At 39.1% G+C, this 14047-nt stretch overlaps 1 protein-coding gene across 1 annotated transcript in view; it reads left to right on the top strand.

Annotated features, from left to right (window-relative positions):
* Positions 1–12263, top strand: part of LOC140597587 (piwi-like protein 3) — a 40088-nt gene extending 27825 nt beyond the window's left edge. Inside the window, exons 3-8 of the mRNA XM_072746434.1 lie at positions 7115–7243; positions 7838–8052; positions 8811–8929; positions 9559–9639; positions 9949–10146; positions 12005–12263. Coding sequence (XP_072602535.1) covers positions 7930–8052; positions 8811–8929; positions 9559–9639; positions 9949–10146; positions 12005–12146 — 663 coding nt within the window. The 5' untranslated portion in view covers positions 7115–7243; positions 7838–7929 and the 3' untranslated portion in view covers positions 12147–12263. The remainder of the gene's footprint in view (positions 1–7114; positions 7244–7837; positions 8053–8810; positions 8930–9558; positions 9640–9948; positions 10147–12004) is intronic.
* The last annotated feature ends 1784 nt before the right edge of the window (positions 12264–14047 follow it).

Here is a 14047-nt window from a genome sequence, read left to right as displayed (position 1 = left end):
TTTCCAAGGCTTCTGGTATTTTCTTCTCATGAAATGTACAGAGCAATACTCAGTGACAGAATTGGGAGATTCTTTGAGGTTTTACAGAGTTGTGTGTCTCTGCAACTACCCACTCCGCTCTCTTATTCTGACCTGTCAAATCTAGTTTTCTTGACTGCTCCCAAAATTTGGTCTCTATCTCTGCAACTTGGCAAGATGGCTTGATTCCATTACAGCTAACCCTCCTTTGTTGTTTGGTACAATTGAAGGGCTCATCTTTTTTGTGGTTCACTTATGCCAGGGGTCATAGTCCTATGTTGCTTGTTGTCCAGTATTTGAAAAATGTTACTTATGTTTTGTCTGCTGTCTAATTGTTTAACACAGAAGAGGTTTTTTTGTTTTGTTTTGTTTTGTTTTGTTTTTGTTATTTCCTCCTAACCAAGGTTGAAGTTCTAGTCCAATTCCACATGTTGAGTTTAAGGAATTGATGAAACATATAGCAAGGTGTCAAAACAGGCAAACATGGCCTTAGAAAGGAGCTTATTTTTATATTAAATTTCCCAATTATTTTTTAAGTATAAAATTGAAAGTAGAGAAATAAGTGATTCATTGGGAATTACTATATATTATATTCAAAAAGCAGAAGACTAAAGATGTAATTCTTGGGGAGTCATATGTAAGAGAAGAAAGATTTATAAAAGTAAAGTTATATGTTAAATAAAAGCAGACACAATTTTAAGAAATTTGGAGTTATTCTGAAAATTGATTGGTACTTAAAGGAAGAACCATGTTCTGATGTTTTCCCCTAAAATTTCAGCAAGTTCTAAAAAAAAATAAACATAAAAATAAAATAAAATTTCAGCAAGTTCTTGATTGAAAAATTTTAAAGGGATATTATTTTCCAATGAAATGACAGTTGGCATCAGACATTTGTGCCTGCTGACAAGACAGTGACATGGTACCACAACAAGTGCCTACGATTCAAATGGTGTCTAGACAGGAGGGATCATTTTAAACTTCTTATTTTTCACTGTCATCAAATTCTGTACCATACATTTTCTTTTATGCACAGTGATTAGACATAGATTTTACATAAAAGGAACATAGAGGGGACAATACTGTTGTATACTGTAAATAATTAGAGGAGTCAGTTTATTTAAGTAGATTGTTCAAGTTAAGTAGATGTTCAAGAGTATAGTCTATAGCTCTCTCATGAAGATAAAATCAAAACACTGAACTGTGACTTAATTCTTTGATATATACATGTACACATGCGTGCATATGTAAATGATTGAGATATGATACCAAATTAAATCATCTGTCAATCTAAAATAATTCTAGTAGACTAATTTATTGACTATTCTATTTCACTTCGCTTGATAAATATTGTTAGAGTTGTAAAACTAGAACCTTTAGTTTTATAATTACATTAAAATATATCCTTGACTCTATCTTTGATTGGTAGTTCCCTGGGAGATGAAGGAATTTTGTGATAAAAATATAAGTGAACATCTGAATTTAAAGAAACTTGTGGATTTCTAGAGAATTATAAATTATCCTTAAATTACCAAACTTTAAGTGATCAGAAATCATATAGAGCTAATCATGTCAGCTATTCTGAAAAAGTTGAATAATTTCCTAGTTAAGCCCATTTGGAAATGCACAGAGAAAAAATTTTAAATGCTTTAAATAATTTATTATATCTTTTCGGAAAGAAATTTCTGGGGTAAGTACAGTACATTTCAAAGACATAAGAATCATAGACATGAGTGGGAAATATCAGAAAGGGAGACAGAACATGAGAGACTCCTAACTCTGGGAAACGAACAAGGGGTGGTAGAATGGGAGGTGGGCAAGGGGTGGGGGTGACTGGGTGACGGGCACTGAGCGGGACACTTGATGGGATGAGCACTGGGTGTTATGCTATATGTGGGCAAATTGAACACCAATAAAAAATAAATAAACAAATAAAAAACAAAGACATAAGAATCAAATGATCACGTCTTTACTAATTTATTTTGGCATTAAAACCATGTTCAATTATGGATCAACTTTGTATACATATTCCTAAGAACTATCCATCATTCCACAAGTTTAGATTAACTTTTAGTAAAATATATACAAAGAAACTGTAGTCTGTATTTTAAAGTTTTTTCCCCAAACCTATAGTAATTTTATTTATGAAGCAAAAATAAAACATTTATCTTTAAATTAAATAGCGTCATAATACCAACATTTTGGGAAGCACTTTATTCTTAATCTACGTAGGACTGGAATAAACATAAACTGTGACCTACTGTATCTTAACCCCTGAGAAACTCATATCCGCATGTACCCAAATGTATGTATAATTTTCAGAAAAGCATTGTTCAAAATAGTTTGACAGTAGGGAGTAATATCCAAACATTTTTCAACAACAGAATGCATAGAGTGTGGTATTATCATTACAATATTATAATTAAGACCTATAACAATAATTTAACCACAACCACACTCAAGAACATAACTGCATCTTATGATAAATTGTGATAAAGATGTAAGACATAGAAATACATATAATGTGATTTTTGGGGGGGTAGTTAAGAACAGGTAAATCTAAACTTCATTCTTTGGGATGTACACCTGATAGTAAAACAAACAGAATAAGGAAATTATTACTAAGTTATGATAGGGTTCTTGCAGAATGATGGAAAGTGATTGCTTGAGGGTTTCTTGAGTAAGGCAATGTTCTTTTTCTTGGCCTAGATGTTGTTTATAGGATCACATACATTTTAATTGTTTGCTAAACAATTGTTTGTCAAAGCTGTGTTTGATGCACTTGTGTCTAATAACAAAAAAATTTTAAATATAAAATTTCAGAAATGACCGACCTAACAATATTTGGTATATAACAGGTTTTCAAGCTCTTTACAAGTTTCTGTACAAATGACTTTTTCTCTATGTCAGTTTTATCATTTGCTATGTAAATACTAAGTATCCTCTTCATATTTCTAAGCAGATTAATCTATGATTTAATCTTTTTATTTGAACAAACTTTGTTTAACCGGTGCAGCCCTGTCAATTTCCCCATATGTTGCTTTCATATTTCACTATGAACAATTTATCCCTCTCAAGTTAATATGGAAAAACATGAATTTTATTGATGATACATCTTGTGTTTAATTGTGAAGCACCACTGTGACTAATGAGACTTGTGTTCTTGTTATTTACTTGTAATTTATTAAGATCTGTCTTTGGAAAGGGGCAAATAGAACACATTATGTTGTTGATGACAATATTTGATAGTCAATAATCATTACCTGATTAAAATATAAGAATCAGGGATGGGATACTTATATCTTTTGTAACTAAAAGCAGGAATATAGGCTGCAGAGAGAAAAAGGACAGAAAATCCAGGCCTATGAGATACTTGGAGATGGATGTCTGAGAGATCCAGATACCCAGATTCACAAAAAACAGTGACATATGGATTATGTGCCATATGTAATTTCTGAAAGAATTCCTATCTACTAAGTATCAATCCAAAAAGCAGTAATTGATGAATAGGATTGAAGTTCTTTCAATAGCCTGCTTTAAATATAGATGGTATAAAATCTGTTTCGTGAGAAACAAGATAATCTGATAGAAAACTAGCTATATGATATTAAGTAAATGGTTCTTATTTCTTCATATAAAAAGCACGTTACCGCCATGTAAAGCAAGTGATTCTTAGGTTGAAAACCTCAACATGCCTGGTTCTTGATGTACAGAATCCTTTCTGCATGAAAGAAAGACCTTGGATCTTTTGGGGTTTTTATTTGAGGATTCCAGTGTTCAGTATATTAGGAGAAAGTCTACCAGTGTAGCTGACGCAATAAGTTCACAATCTCATGTAGGCAGCTGCATCTCTGGGATGGCCAGCCCCAGGCTAATTGCCAACCAAGCAAAGAGTTCATTTTTGCCTGCGTTCTTCCAATGAGGATACAACTAGAATGAGTGCTGGTGTTGGGGGAGGCTAAACTCCACATCTACCCATCTTAGGTTCTCCCCGGGGGGACTCATTACCAAGAGGATATCATCAAAAGAAAAAATTTATGGGATCCCTGGGTGGCGCAGCGGTTTGGCGCCTGCCTTTGGCCCAGGGCGCGATCCTGGAGACCCGGGATCGAATCCCACATCGGGCTCCCGGTGCATGGAGCCTGCTTCTCCCTCTGCCTGTGTCTCTGCCTCTCTCTCTCTCTCTCTCTGACTATCATAAATAAATAAAAAATTTAAAAAAAAAAAAAAAAAAAAAAAAAAAAAAAAAGAAAAAATTTATAAAGGTTTGCAGTGCACATCACACCGAAGAAATCAAAAATAAAGAGGAACTCAAAGCAGCAGCTTAAAACTGTCGGCTTTATAGCGTCTTCAGCAAAGAACAATAATACATTTGTAGAAAAAATGATAGCCTAAAGAAAAGCAATTTTAGACTACCAAGGGCGGCATACTGGAAAGGTAAATATATGGGAAGACATTAACACTAAGATTTGTTTCTGGATTCCTCTTCCCAAAAATATATATACATATATATTTTGGGGTGGCATATCCCAGCTTCCTTCACAAGGCTTTATGCCTCGCTCTAAGGAATCCCTGCTGAGCCAAGCTCTAGTTATTGGTATTTGAGTTAAATTACAGTTATAGGTGGAATGGGTTTATGAGTCATTTCATTAGAATGTTTTCAAAAGATGTGCCCTTAGTCTCTTCTTTGACCAAAAGTGTGTGCAGAAGCCCCATCCTCTAAGGGATTGTACAGAATGTCTGGAGCTCTGTAGAGTTGGTTTTTTCCCCCCTCCTGAGGAAAGCAAGATTACTCTTTAACAGTTAAAAGCGTTGTTCCTATTAGGGATAATGTAACACCACGTCATCCTTCCTATATAGTACAATCATTATGCATACACTATAAAAACAGACTGCATGGTGACTAATTTTCAAATAAACCCATAGACTAAATCACAGCATATATAAATCATTTCTATCTCAACTGCTCACTTAAACCTGAACAAATTTTCTGGAAGCATGTTAATTTTCCTATGATACTCCTTAATATTTCTTGCAGAGCTGGTTTGGTGGTCACATATTCTTGCAGTTTCTGCCTATCTTGGAAGCTCTTTATCTCTCCTTCTATTCTGAATGAGAGCCTTGCTGGATAGAGTTTTCTTGCCTGCATGTTCTTCTCATCTAGGACCCTGAATCAATCCCGCCAGCCCTTTCTGGCCTCCCAGGTCTCTGAGGAGAGGTCTGCTATTAATGTAACAATTCTCCCCATATTCGTTAAGAATCTGCTGCCTCTATCTACTTTACAGATTTTCTCTTTTTCTATAGAATTTGCAAGTTTCACTATTAAGTGTTGAGGTGTTGAACGGTTTTTATTGATTTGGGGGGAGGACCACTCTATCTCCTGGGTCTGAGTGCCTATTCCCCTCCTGAATTAGGGAAGCTCTCAGCTTGGATTTGTTTAAATATGCTTTCTGGCCCTCTGTCCTTCTGGGTGCTCTCTGGAACCCCAGTGATACGTAATTCTTCCTTCTGAAGCTGTCATGTATTTCCCTTAACCTTTCCTCGTGGTCCTTTCATTGTTTTTCTCTGTTTTCCTCAGCTTCCTTCCTTGCCATCAAGGAGTCTTCTGTGTTGCTCATTCTTTCTTCCAGCACCTTATGCCTTGCCATTAGGACCCCCAATTTGGATTGCACCTCATTTAATTGATTTTTAACTTCAGCCTGATGAGATCTTAATTCTGCAGTTGTGAAGCCTCCACCCGCCCCGGGGGGAGGCAGGACCTCGGCCGTGTCCCCCGGGCCCTGGGCTCCGGGGCCTGTGCTGCCTGCACCGCGCTCCCGGGGCCATGGCGGGCGCCCGAAGGCAGCAGGTGCAGCGCCCCGCCCGCCCGGAGCCCCCGCCTGCCCCCCTGCTTCTCCCCGAGGCCCCGCCGCTGCGGCTCCAGCGCTGTCCCGAGCTGGGCCCGCGGGCCTGGGGCGCTCTGCCCCGGCCGTGCCTCGTCTGCTAGTGACCCCGGGAGCCTGGGGACTCCGCCGCCCCTCCTGGGTTCAGCCCGACGCCCCTCCTCTCCGGGGCTGGGCTCTAGGGGCGCCCAGGCTTTCCCGCCAGGCTGGAGCCATCTCCTCTGGCCTGCAGCTCCCCACCCCCCCACCTGCCCCAGGCTTCTTCCTTCCTTTCCCTTTCCCTTTCCTTTTCCCTTTCCCTTTCCCTTTCCTTTTCCCTTTCCCTTTCCCTTTCCTTTTCCCCCTTTCCCCGTTTCCCCTTTTCCCCCTTTCTCCTTTTCCCCCTTTCCCCCTTTCCCCCTTTCCCCTTTTCCCCCTTTCCCCCTTTCTCCCTTTTCCCCTTTCCCTTTCTCCCTTTCCCTTTCCCCCTTCCTGTCTTGTCTTGTTAGAAGCCAAAACTTTTCTCTCTGTAGAGTTCCGGCTGTTCTCTCTTTAAATCTCAGGTCACATTCGTAGGTGTTCAGGATGGTTTGGAAGTTCTGTAGGGAAGTTGGGGACCTGGTGAGGTGAGGACCCTACTCCTCCATCTTCATAAATCCCCTCTTTCAGGGTATTTGAAAGACTGCTTTGTCTTGTCCTCCAAATGGTGCCTCGTAAAGTCTGTACGCATATTTCAATGTAATTAAAAAATAGAGCCTTTTCCAGTAGCTGTTAAAAAGAACATCTCAGTTATTTTGTATCAAAGGCAATTTCATGCACTTTTTTTTTTATAAACTGCTTATTCAGTCAGCATTTTCCAGTGCTCCTGAGAGGGCAGTGAGGTGCCAAGTGATTGGCCTATAAAGCTGCTGGCTAAGGACAAAGTTTCTGCTTGCACTCCGGACAAGTGTCTGGCGCAAAAGCAGATTCCATGGGGATGGATGTGGGGCTGGCCAGGCCGGCCACTGATGTGGGGTGGGCTCTTGTTCAGAGGGGTTTCCAGGTCCCATTCCCCCTTTCTGGTGACCAATGACTGAAATACCCTTTGGATTGTTGGACAGTCCTAACTTTCCTAACTCCAGCGACCTCAACTTAGTTTTACTTAATAGCTGGTGTTTAATATTGTCCTTTGTGGTTTTATGTTTCCTCCCTTTTTTTATTGTATAAGACTCATGGCTTTCACATCCGTTTCCATGTAGAGGAACTCCAGCTGGCGACTAGACTGCGGGCAACCTCACTGAAGGAGAGAAAGCATTTTGGGGGCATTTTTCGAGACCATGTGGTGGATACCCGACAGTACTTGGAACATGTTAGAGAGTCCACGACAGGTATGCTGGCCATTAACGACCCAGCCTGAGGGAATTGTTCACGTGAAACCTGTGCATGTTTGTGTTTAAGAGTGTGTGTAAAACTTCATCCCATCACTGTGAGTGGAGGTAACCTCCCAATCTGCTTACGTTGTTGTAATGGCACCTGATTTTGCAGAAACAGAGACTATTAGAGAGTCCTAGATGGACTCTCCATTTTTCTCTTCCTTTTATAGCCACTAAGACAGAATGACCCAGCTCTTTGAATGCACTGAGACTTTAGATAAAAGAAACCTAAGCATAATTACAACATTTACATTATTCTGGCTCCCCACCCACTCCCCCTGTTGGAAGCCTTGTGTTAGAGATCTTTCTTCTGATCTCTTGTTAAATATTTTAATCTTCTATTTTAACTCTCTAAATGTCTGCTTGAGTGAGGACTCCTCTAAATGGATGATACATACTCTGGACATCAGCTGTATGTAAATGTTTATGTGTTTGGTGGTTAATATCCTTGTTTGGCCTAACTTTGGCTTTCAGTATTGGGATGTCCACATTATTTAGGTACAGTCAGTCTGCTTGTTTCATTATTGACACGTGAATTCATTTTTGCAGGCACGCTGGGTAGACCTGTAAAGCTATTCACAAACCATTTCCGAGTGACGTCCCGCCCCCAGCAGGTCACATATAAGTACAACATTGACTACATGCCAGACATCGAGGATGGAAAAGTTCGTTCAGAATTGCTTTTGCAGCATAAAGCATTTATTGGAGAGTGCCATATATTTGATGGGAGCTCTTTATTATTACCTCACAAGCTACTGTTGCCGGTTAAGTACTGTTATTGGATGTTTTCTTTTTAAATTTTATTTACTTGATAGAGCAAGAGAGAATGAGCAAGAGGGCGGAGGAACAGGGAGAAGCAGTCTCCCCACTGAGCAGGGAGCACAACTCGGGCTCAATCCCAGGACCTGGGATCACTACCTGAGCCAAAGGCAGATGCTTAACAAATTGAACCACCCAGTCACCCTAGACATTTTCTTGACCTTTGTTCTCTTCCTCTCACATCTTCACTGTTTTAAAGCAAATACCATTTTTGTACAACGATTTGAGGAGACCTGAAGATCTCTTGCCCATGGGATTTGTAACACCCACGTGCCATGTGTGCTTATCACTGATGTTCCCTCCTGCCTCATGTCAGTGCTTTTTTTTATGTCAGTGCTTAAAATGAATCTGAGAGCAAAATATATACATGTTTTTACATTTTCAAAGGCAAATATGGGTCAAGTGCTGATGAAGTATTGAATAGTTTTTATCTTTCAGCAAAAACATTAGAAGGACTTAATATTTTTTCAATAAACATCTATTTACCAAATGGATAATCTACAGGAGCTCATTTAAGTTAAAAAAAAGTAGTTGTAAATGTTTAATTCTGACTCCTCACTTTAGCCTTATAAGTCTTGTATTGTCCCTGCATGTGTCACACTGGTGTGTTTTATACCCAGGTGACCTATTGATTTGTGGTTCAATAATGAGCTTATTGTCTTCGGAAGGACTGCTAGACCCTCTTGTTTTTTCTTTATCTCAGAAAACGGAATTGGTCAGCCTACTGAAAAACCAGGTTGTGAAGCTGACCATTGAATTCATCAGCGAACTCTCACCCAACTCACCAGACTGCTTACGCTATTACAACATTCTCTTTAGAAGGTGTGTTTATAAGCTTTAGTTTCCTTGAGATATGACTGTGTTCATGTGTCAGTGGCATTGAACATAGACATTTGCTCCTAGAATTTCATGTTCTTGACACCTCCTCATCCTGAGAGGGCAACGGATCTTGGGGATGAAATGGGACTTGACCCTCACCTAGACATGCTTAAGTTCTGTGGCCTATCCTCAGTATTCTCCCTGCCTACCCCCATATCCTGTGCCTGGACCTGCCTGGAAGGAGGAGCATACATCGAGTATGCATGCCTATGCATATTTCTCCCTAGAGCAAATGCACTGGTTTTTTATTTTGTAGTAACAGTGGTGGACAAATATCCCAAATTGGAGGCACATCATCTGCAAAAGATGTTTTGGTTCATTTCTGGGAATGGAGGATATCCTAATGGTCTTTCCATGACAGTTTGTTGTATATAAGGGAAAGGAGGGGAAAACAGAGGATAAATGGACCTTAATATCTACCTCACAATATAATTTACTTGTACCAGGTACATCTGTTTATTATGTGTAATACAAAGTTGCTGGCAGATTTTTCCCCCTAATGTATCCTCATGTGTATTACCAAATGCTTAATATTCATACTATTTCAACAAAACTTATTCTTCAATTTTTAGAATTTTGAAGCAGATGAATTTGAAGCAAGTTGGTCGCAACTATTATAACAAGCAAGAGGCCACTGAGTTCTTCGATCACAAGTTGGTATAAAATAGTTTCATGTAATGTTTGTAATGTATACATCTAAATCCCATAGATTCTCACATGCATACATATGTAGGTATATATGTGTAAGCCTGTGGTTGATGATAAAATGGTTTAACAAAAATTAGGTATAACTAGCACAGCAGGTAAATCTCTATTGGAAAGGTCCTTCAAAAGACCATTTCTTATTAAAAATAAGAGATGAAACGGCTTGACTCTCAAGTGCCTTTTTAGGGCCCTGTGACACTTGCTCTATACTCAGAGCTTGGAGTTTGATAATCCCATCTAACGTGTTCTATTTGCAGGCTGGTCATCTGGCCTGGATACGTTACTTCTATTCTTGAGTATGAAACCAGCATTACCCTCTGTGCTGATGTGAACCATAAACTGCTCCGAATGCAAACAGCTTATGATTTAATAACAGGTCTTCGTGATCCACAAACCAGAAAGGAAGATGTTGAGCAAGTTTCTAAAGAATTAATCGGGTCAATTGTTTTTACACTGTAAGTCTGCTTAAAAAAAAAAAAAAAAACAACAAACCTATCCCATTACTTTGATCACCACCCCCACCCCGAGAAGATGTTCCCATAGTTCTCAAACCACTAAGTAGTTAAAGTTCAGAAGCTGACCTGGCATGGCAATGGCCAAGTCAGTCCATGCTTTTCTCATCTAGGTCTATTGCATGAGAGAGGGATACGTGTCATTTGTAGACTTCGCTGTTCTTAATTCCTAATGCTGATCCAGTCATCTTGTGGAACCCTGTCCTGCACATAACAGAATATATTCCTTCCAAATTTCTTTTGCTTTGTGTCTAACTAGTTAAAAAAAAATCAGGGCTTAATTAGATAGAACCTATGGGCAAATTTCCACTTGAAGTTAGTTTTTTCCTCTCCCTTTAAACCAGACACTTTGAGTGTGGATTGAAAGTTGTTTAGCAACATCATCTTAAGAGTAAAGTTGAGGACTTTTGCTCCCTAATTTCAAAACATATAAAGCTAGTAATCAAGACAGTGGCAAAAGGACAGATGAAAAGATTGATGGAATAGAATTGAGTCCCAAAGTCAGTTTATAGTCAGTTTCTTTTTTTCAACAAGAGTGTCAAGACAGTTTAGAGAAGGAATACTCTTTCAGCAAATATTGCTGTGACCACTGGGTATCCACCTGGCCCTTCCTGACACAATATACAAAATTAACTCCAATTTCACTCCAAGATAAACTCAAAATAGACCTCAATGTAAGTGTTAAAAGTTTAAAAGTCTTTGAAGAAACTATAGGAGTAAATCTTCTTTAGGTGAGCAAAACCCTTATAGGACACCAACAGAGAAGGGATGACAAAAGAAAAGTATAAATTGTACTTCATCAAATTAAACACGTTTGTTCTTCAAAGTCAAAAGTGAAAAACAATGGATAGAAAGGTGATTTGCAATTGTTTTCTCTCAATCTCATAACTTGCATCTATTTAAGTAAAGAACAGGTACAAGTCAAAAGATAACTTTTAAAAAATGGGTAAAGGATCTGAATCAACATTTCTCTGAACAAAATATAAAAATGATCCATAATCACATGAAAATATACTCAATGTTATTAGCCATGAGGGAAATGCAGAGTAAAACCACAGTGAAATAGCACTTCGTACCCACTAGGATGGCTAAAATTAAGAAAGCAGATACTAAATGTTGGCAAGGATGTGAAAAATCTGAACCAACCCTCAAACGTTGCTGGTATAAATGTGAAATGGTATGATCTCCTTGGAAAACAGTATGGCACTTCCTCAACATGCTAAATATAGTGTGGCCATGTGATCCAGCAGTTCTATTCCTGGTTATGTACCCAAGAAAAATGAAAACTTATGGCCAATGTACCAATTTTGTAGACCTGACAGCATTATTCATAATAGCTTAAGAGTGTAAACAACTTGAATGTTCATCCGCTGAAACATATATCCCATTATAGATATGCTATGTTTTTATTTGGCAATAAGTAGGAATTAAGTACAAGTATATGCTATAGCAGGAATGAATCTCGAAAGACATTATGCTGAGTGGGAGAAGGCAGTCAGGAAGGGTCACATATCGTATGACTCAATTCCTATGCAACAGGTCAGGTAGGCAAACGTATAGGATGGACTTTAAACTAGCAGTTATCTAAGGACTGGGGAAGTTGAGTGGACATGAGGAGTGACTGCTCGTGGTTGTGGTGTTTGGGTTGTGTTGAAGAGTGTACAACTCGGTGAATATATTGAATATAATAAAGCTGATATATCCTGCAATTACCTGTAGGATTTAAAGCCTATTAATTCTTGCCTGATCCCATGCTATGAATACATTAGGAATAATACCATATATTGTGAATATTCCACAGGTATAACAACAAAACCTATAGGGTGGATGCTATTAATTGGGAGGATAATCCCAGAACCAAATTTAAGAAATCAGGTGGTGCTGAAATCACCTTTGTAGACTACTACAGGGAGGTATGCAATCTTTTATTTCAGTATGTCTAAATATTTTTTCTTATTTAATCAAATATGTCTCCTATGTATAACTGATAGTCACATGTTAGATCATAAGTCAAAATCTATATATTACAGGGTTTCTCTTGGAGGGTATTATAACTTACATGAATTTGTCCATGTATTTGGGTACCTTGTATATATGTTACATAATTAGAATGGCTCCAATAAGACCTCTTTAATGAGTCTTGGACATGGCTATGATAGTTTTAAACATGTTGATGGATTGGTGGGTTGAAAATAAAATATGGCAAAATTTCAGATATGAGGACTTCACCTATGTAGAAGTTTCAGCTCTCTAGGACTTGGTTCAAAATGAAAAAGTGAAAAATTACTATCAGAAATTATGTCACTTGTGTGCTAAATCTCATAACTCATGGATTCCTCAATCTTTTTTTTTTATTTTTTTATTTTTATTTTTTTTTTAATTTATTTATGATAGTCAGAGAGAGAGAGAGAGAGGCAGAGACATAGGCAGAGGGAGAAGCAGGCTCCATGCACCGGGAGCCCGATGTGGGATTCGATCCCGGGTCTCCAGGATCGCGCCCTGGGCCAAAGGCAGGCGCCAAACCGCTGCGCCACCCAGGGATCCCGGATTCCTCAATCTTTATTCACAAAGAAACAAGTAAACTTCATGAACAAAGATGCACTAGGTGGTGAGGTTGGTTCTCTAGCTTTGGCAGTTAAGAGAGAATTCAAGGAGTTAGAGATATTTATAGCAAACGGAAAGAACTTAGAAAAGTATAAGCTGGGGTTTTTTTTTCTCTAAATTTTATTAGGAATCCAAAACCTAGCTACTTGGAAGCACTGAGAGTACACAGCCATTCAAGGGTATGGTGCTATTATGGCATCATCCCCACTTGTGCTCCACGCTTAGTACTTACTTGTTTAACCTGAAAGCATGTAATGAGTGCTCATTATACAACTTGGGTATACATTGGTAAGACTACTGAGTTCTCTGTTCTTAAGGAACTTGCATCCTTGTAGCAGGAAGAGAGATGGCAGACAAGAAGAAAGCATGTATTGGGGGAAATCTATGCAGATAATCAAGAGGTGTTATGGAGAATGTCTGGTGGCTTAGACTGCTGGTCATAGAAAGCTCTGAGTAGCTGGCATGTGACTGTCAGAAAGGAGCAAGCTGTGTGCAGATTGGTGAGAAGAATTGTCTCTTACACCACTTTCAGGATGGGCATGATGTATCCAGATCCCAAACAAGGCTAGAGTGTCCTGTCAAGAAATAAACCCAGTTGTGGGTGGGACGTGTACAGGGTTGCAGGATATGACGTCAGAGGAGGACGTGGGAGCCACACTGTATAAAGTTCTATCCACCTACACACATTGGATTTTACCGTTAAGTGAGACTATACAGATAGATGAAATGGGGCACTTTATTTTACAGATGTGGGTCTAATGTACAGGGAATGTATGGGTACAGGGAATATGCGGGTAAAAAGGGAGGCAGGGACACCAGTAGGGAGGTGCTTAAGTCTATTTAGATCAGTGATAATGGTAACCTGGATTAGAAAGGGAATGGATGGGGCAGACAAGAGGACTTTTGATGGCTCAAATGTAGTGAGTAATGGTAAGAGGAGTCTCTGGCTTTATCTGAGGAAGTGAGTGGAGGCTGGCATCACTTATTGCAATGGGAGATTCTGTGTGAGGAGCTGGCTTGGGGATTGTTGGGTTGACATAGCCTATGATGGAGTTGCAGACAGGGATATCAGGCTGATATTTGCTTGCTCATTCTCCAGATTTTACTTCAAAAGTCATTGGTTTAGGTGACCTTTGAAATGACTTGAGTAGTCTTGGGATGTCCTGGTGGGAACTCAGTATAATAACAGATGGCAATCTAGTTGTATTGTCATGAGATCTAGAAAAATCCTGAAATCCAT

The sequence above is a fragment of the Vulpes vulpes genome, unplaced genomic scaffold (assembly GCF_048418805.1).
Source record: "Vulpes vulpes isolate BD-2025 unplaced genomic scaffold, VulVul3 u000000807, whole genome shotgun sequence".
NCBI classification, from domain to species: Eukaryota; Metazoa; Chordata; class Mammalia; order Carnivora; family Canidae; genus Vulpes; species Vulpes vulpes.
This window is presented reverse-complemented; position numbering and strand designations above follow the sequence as displayed.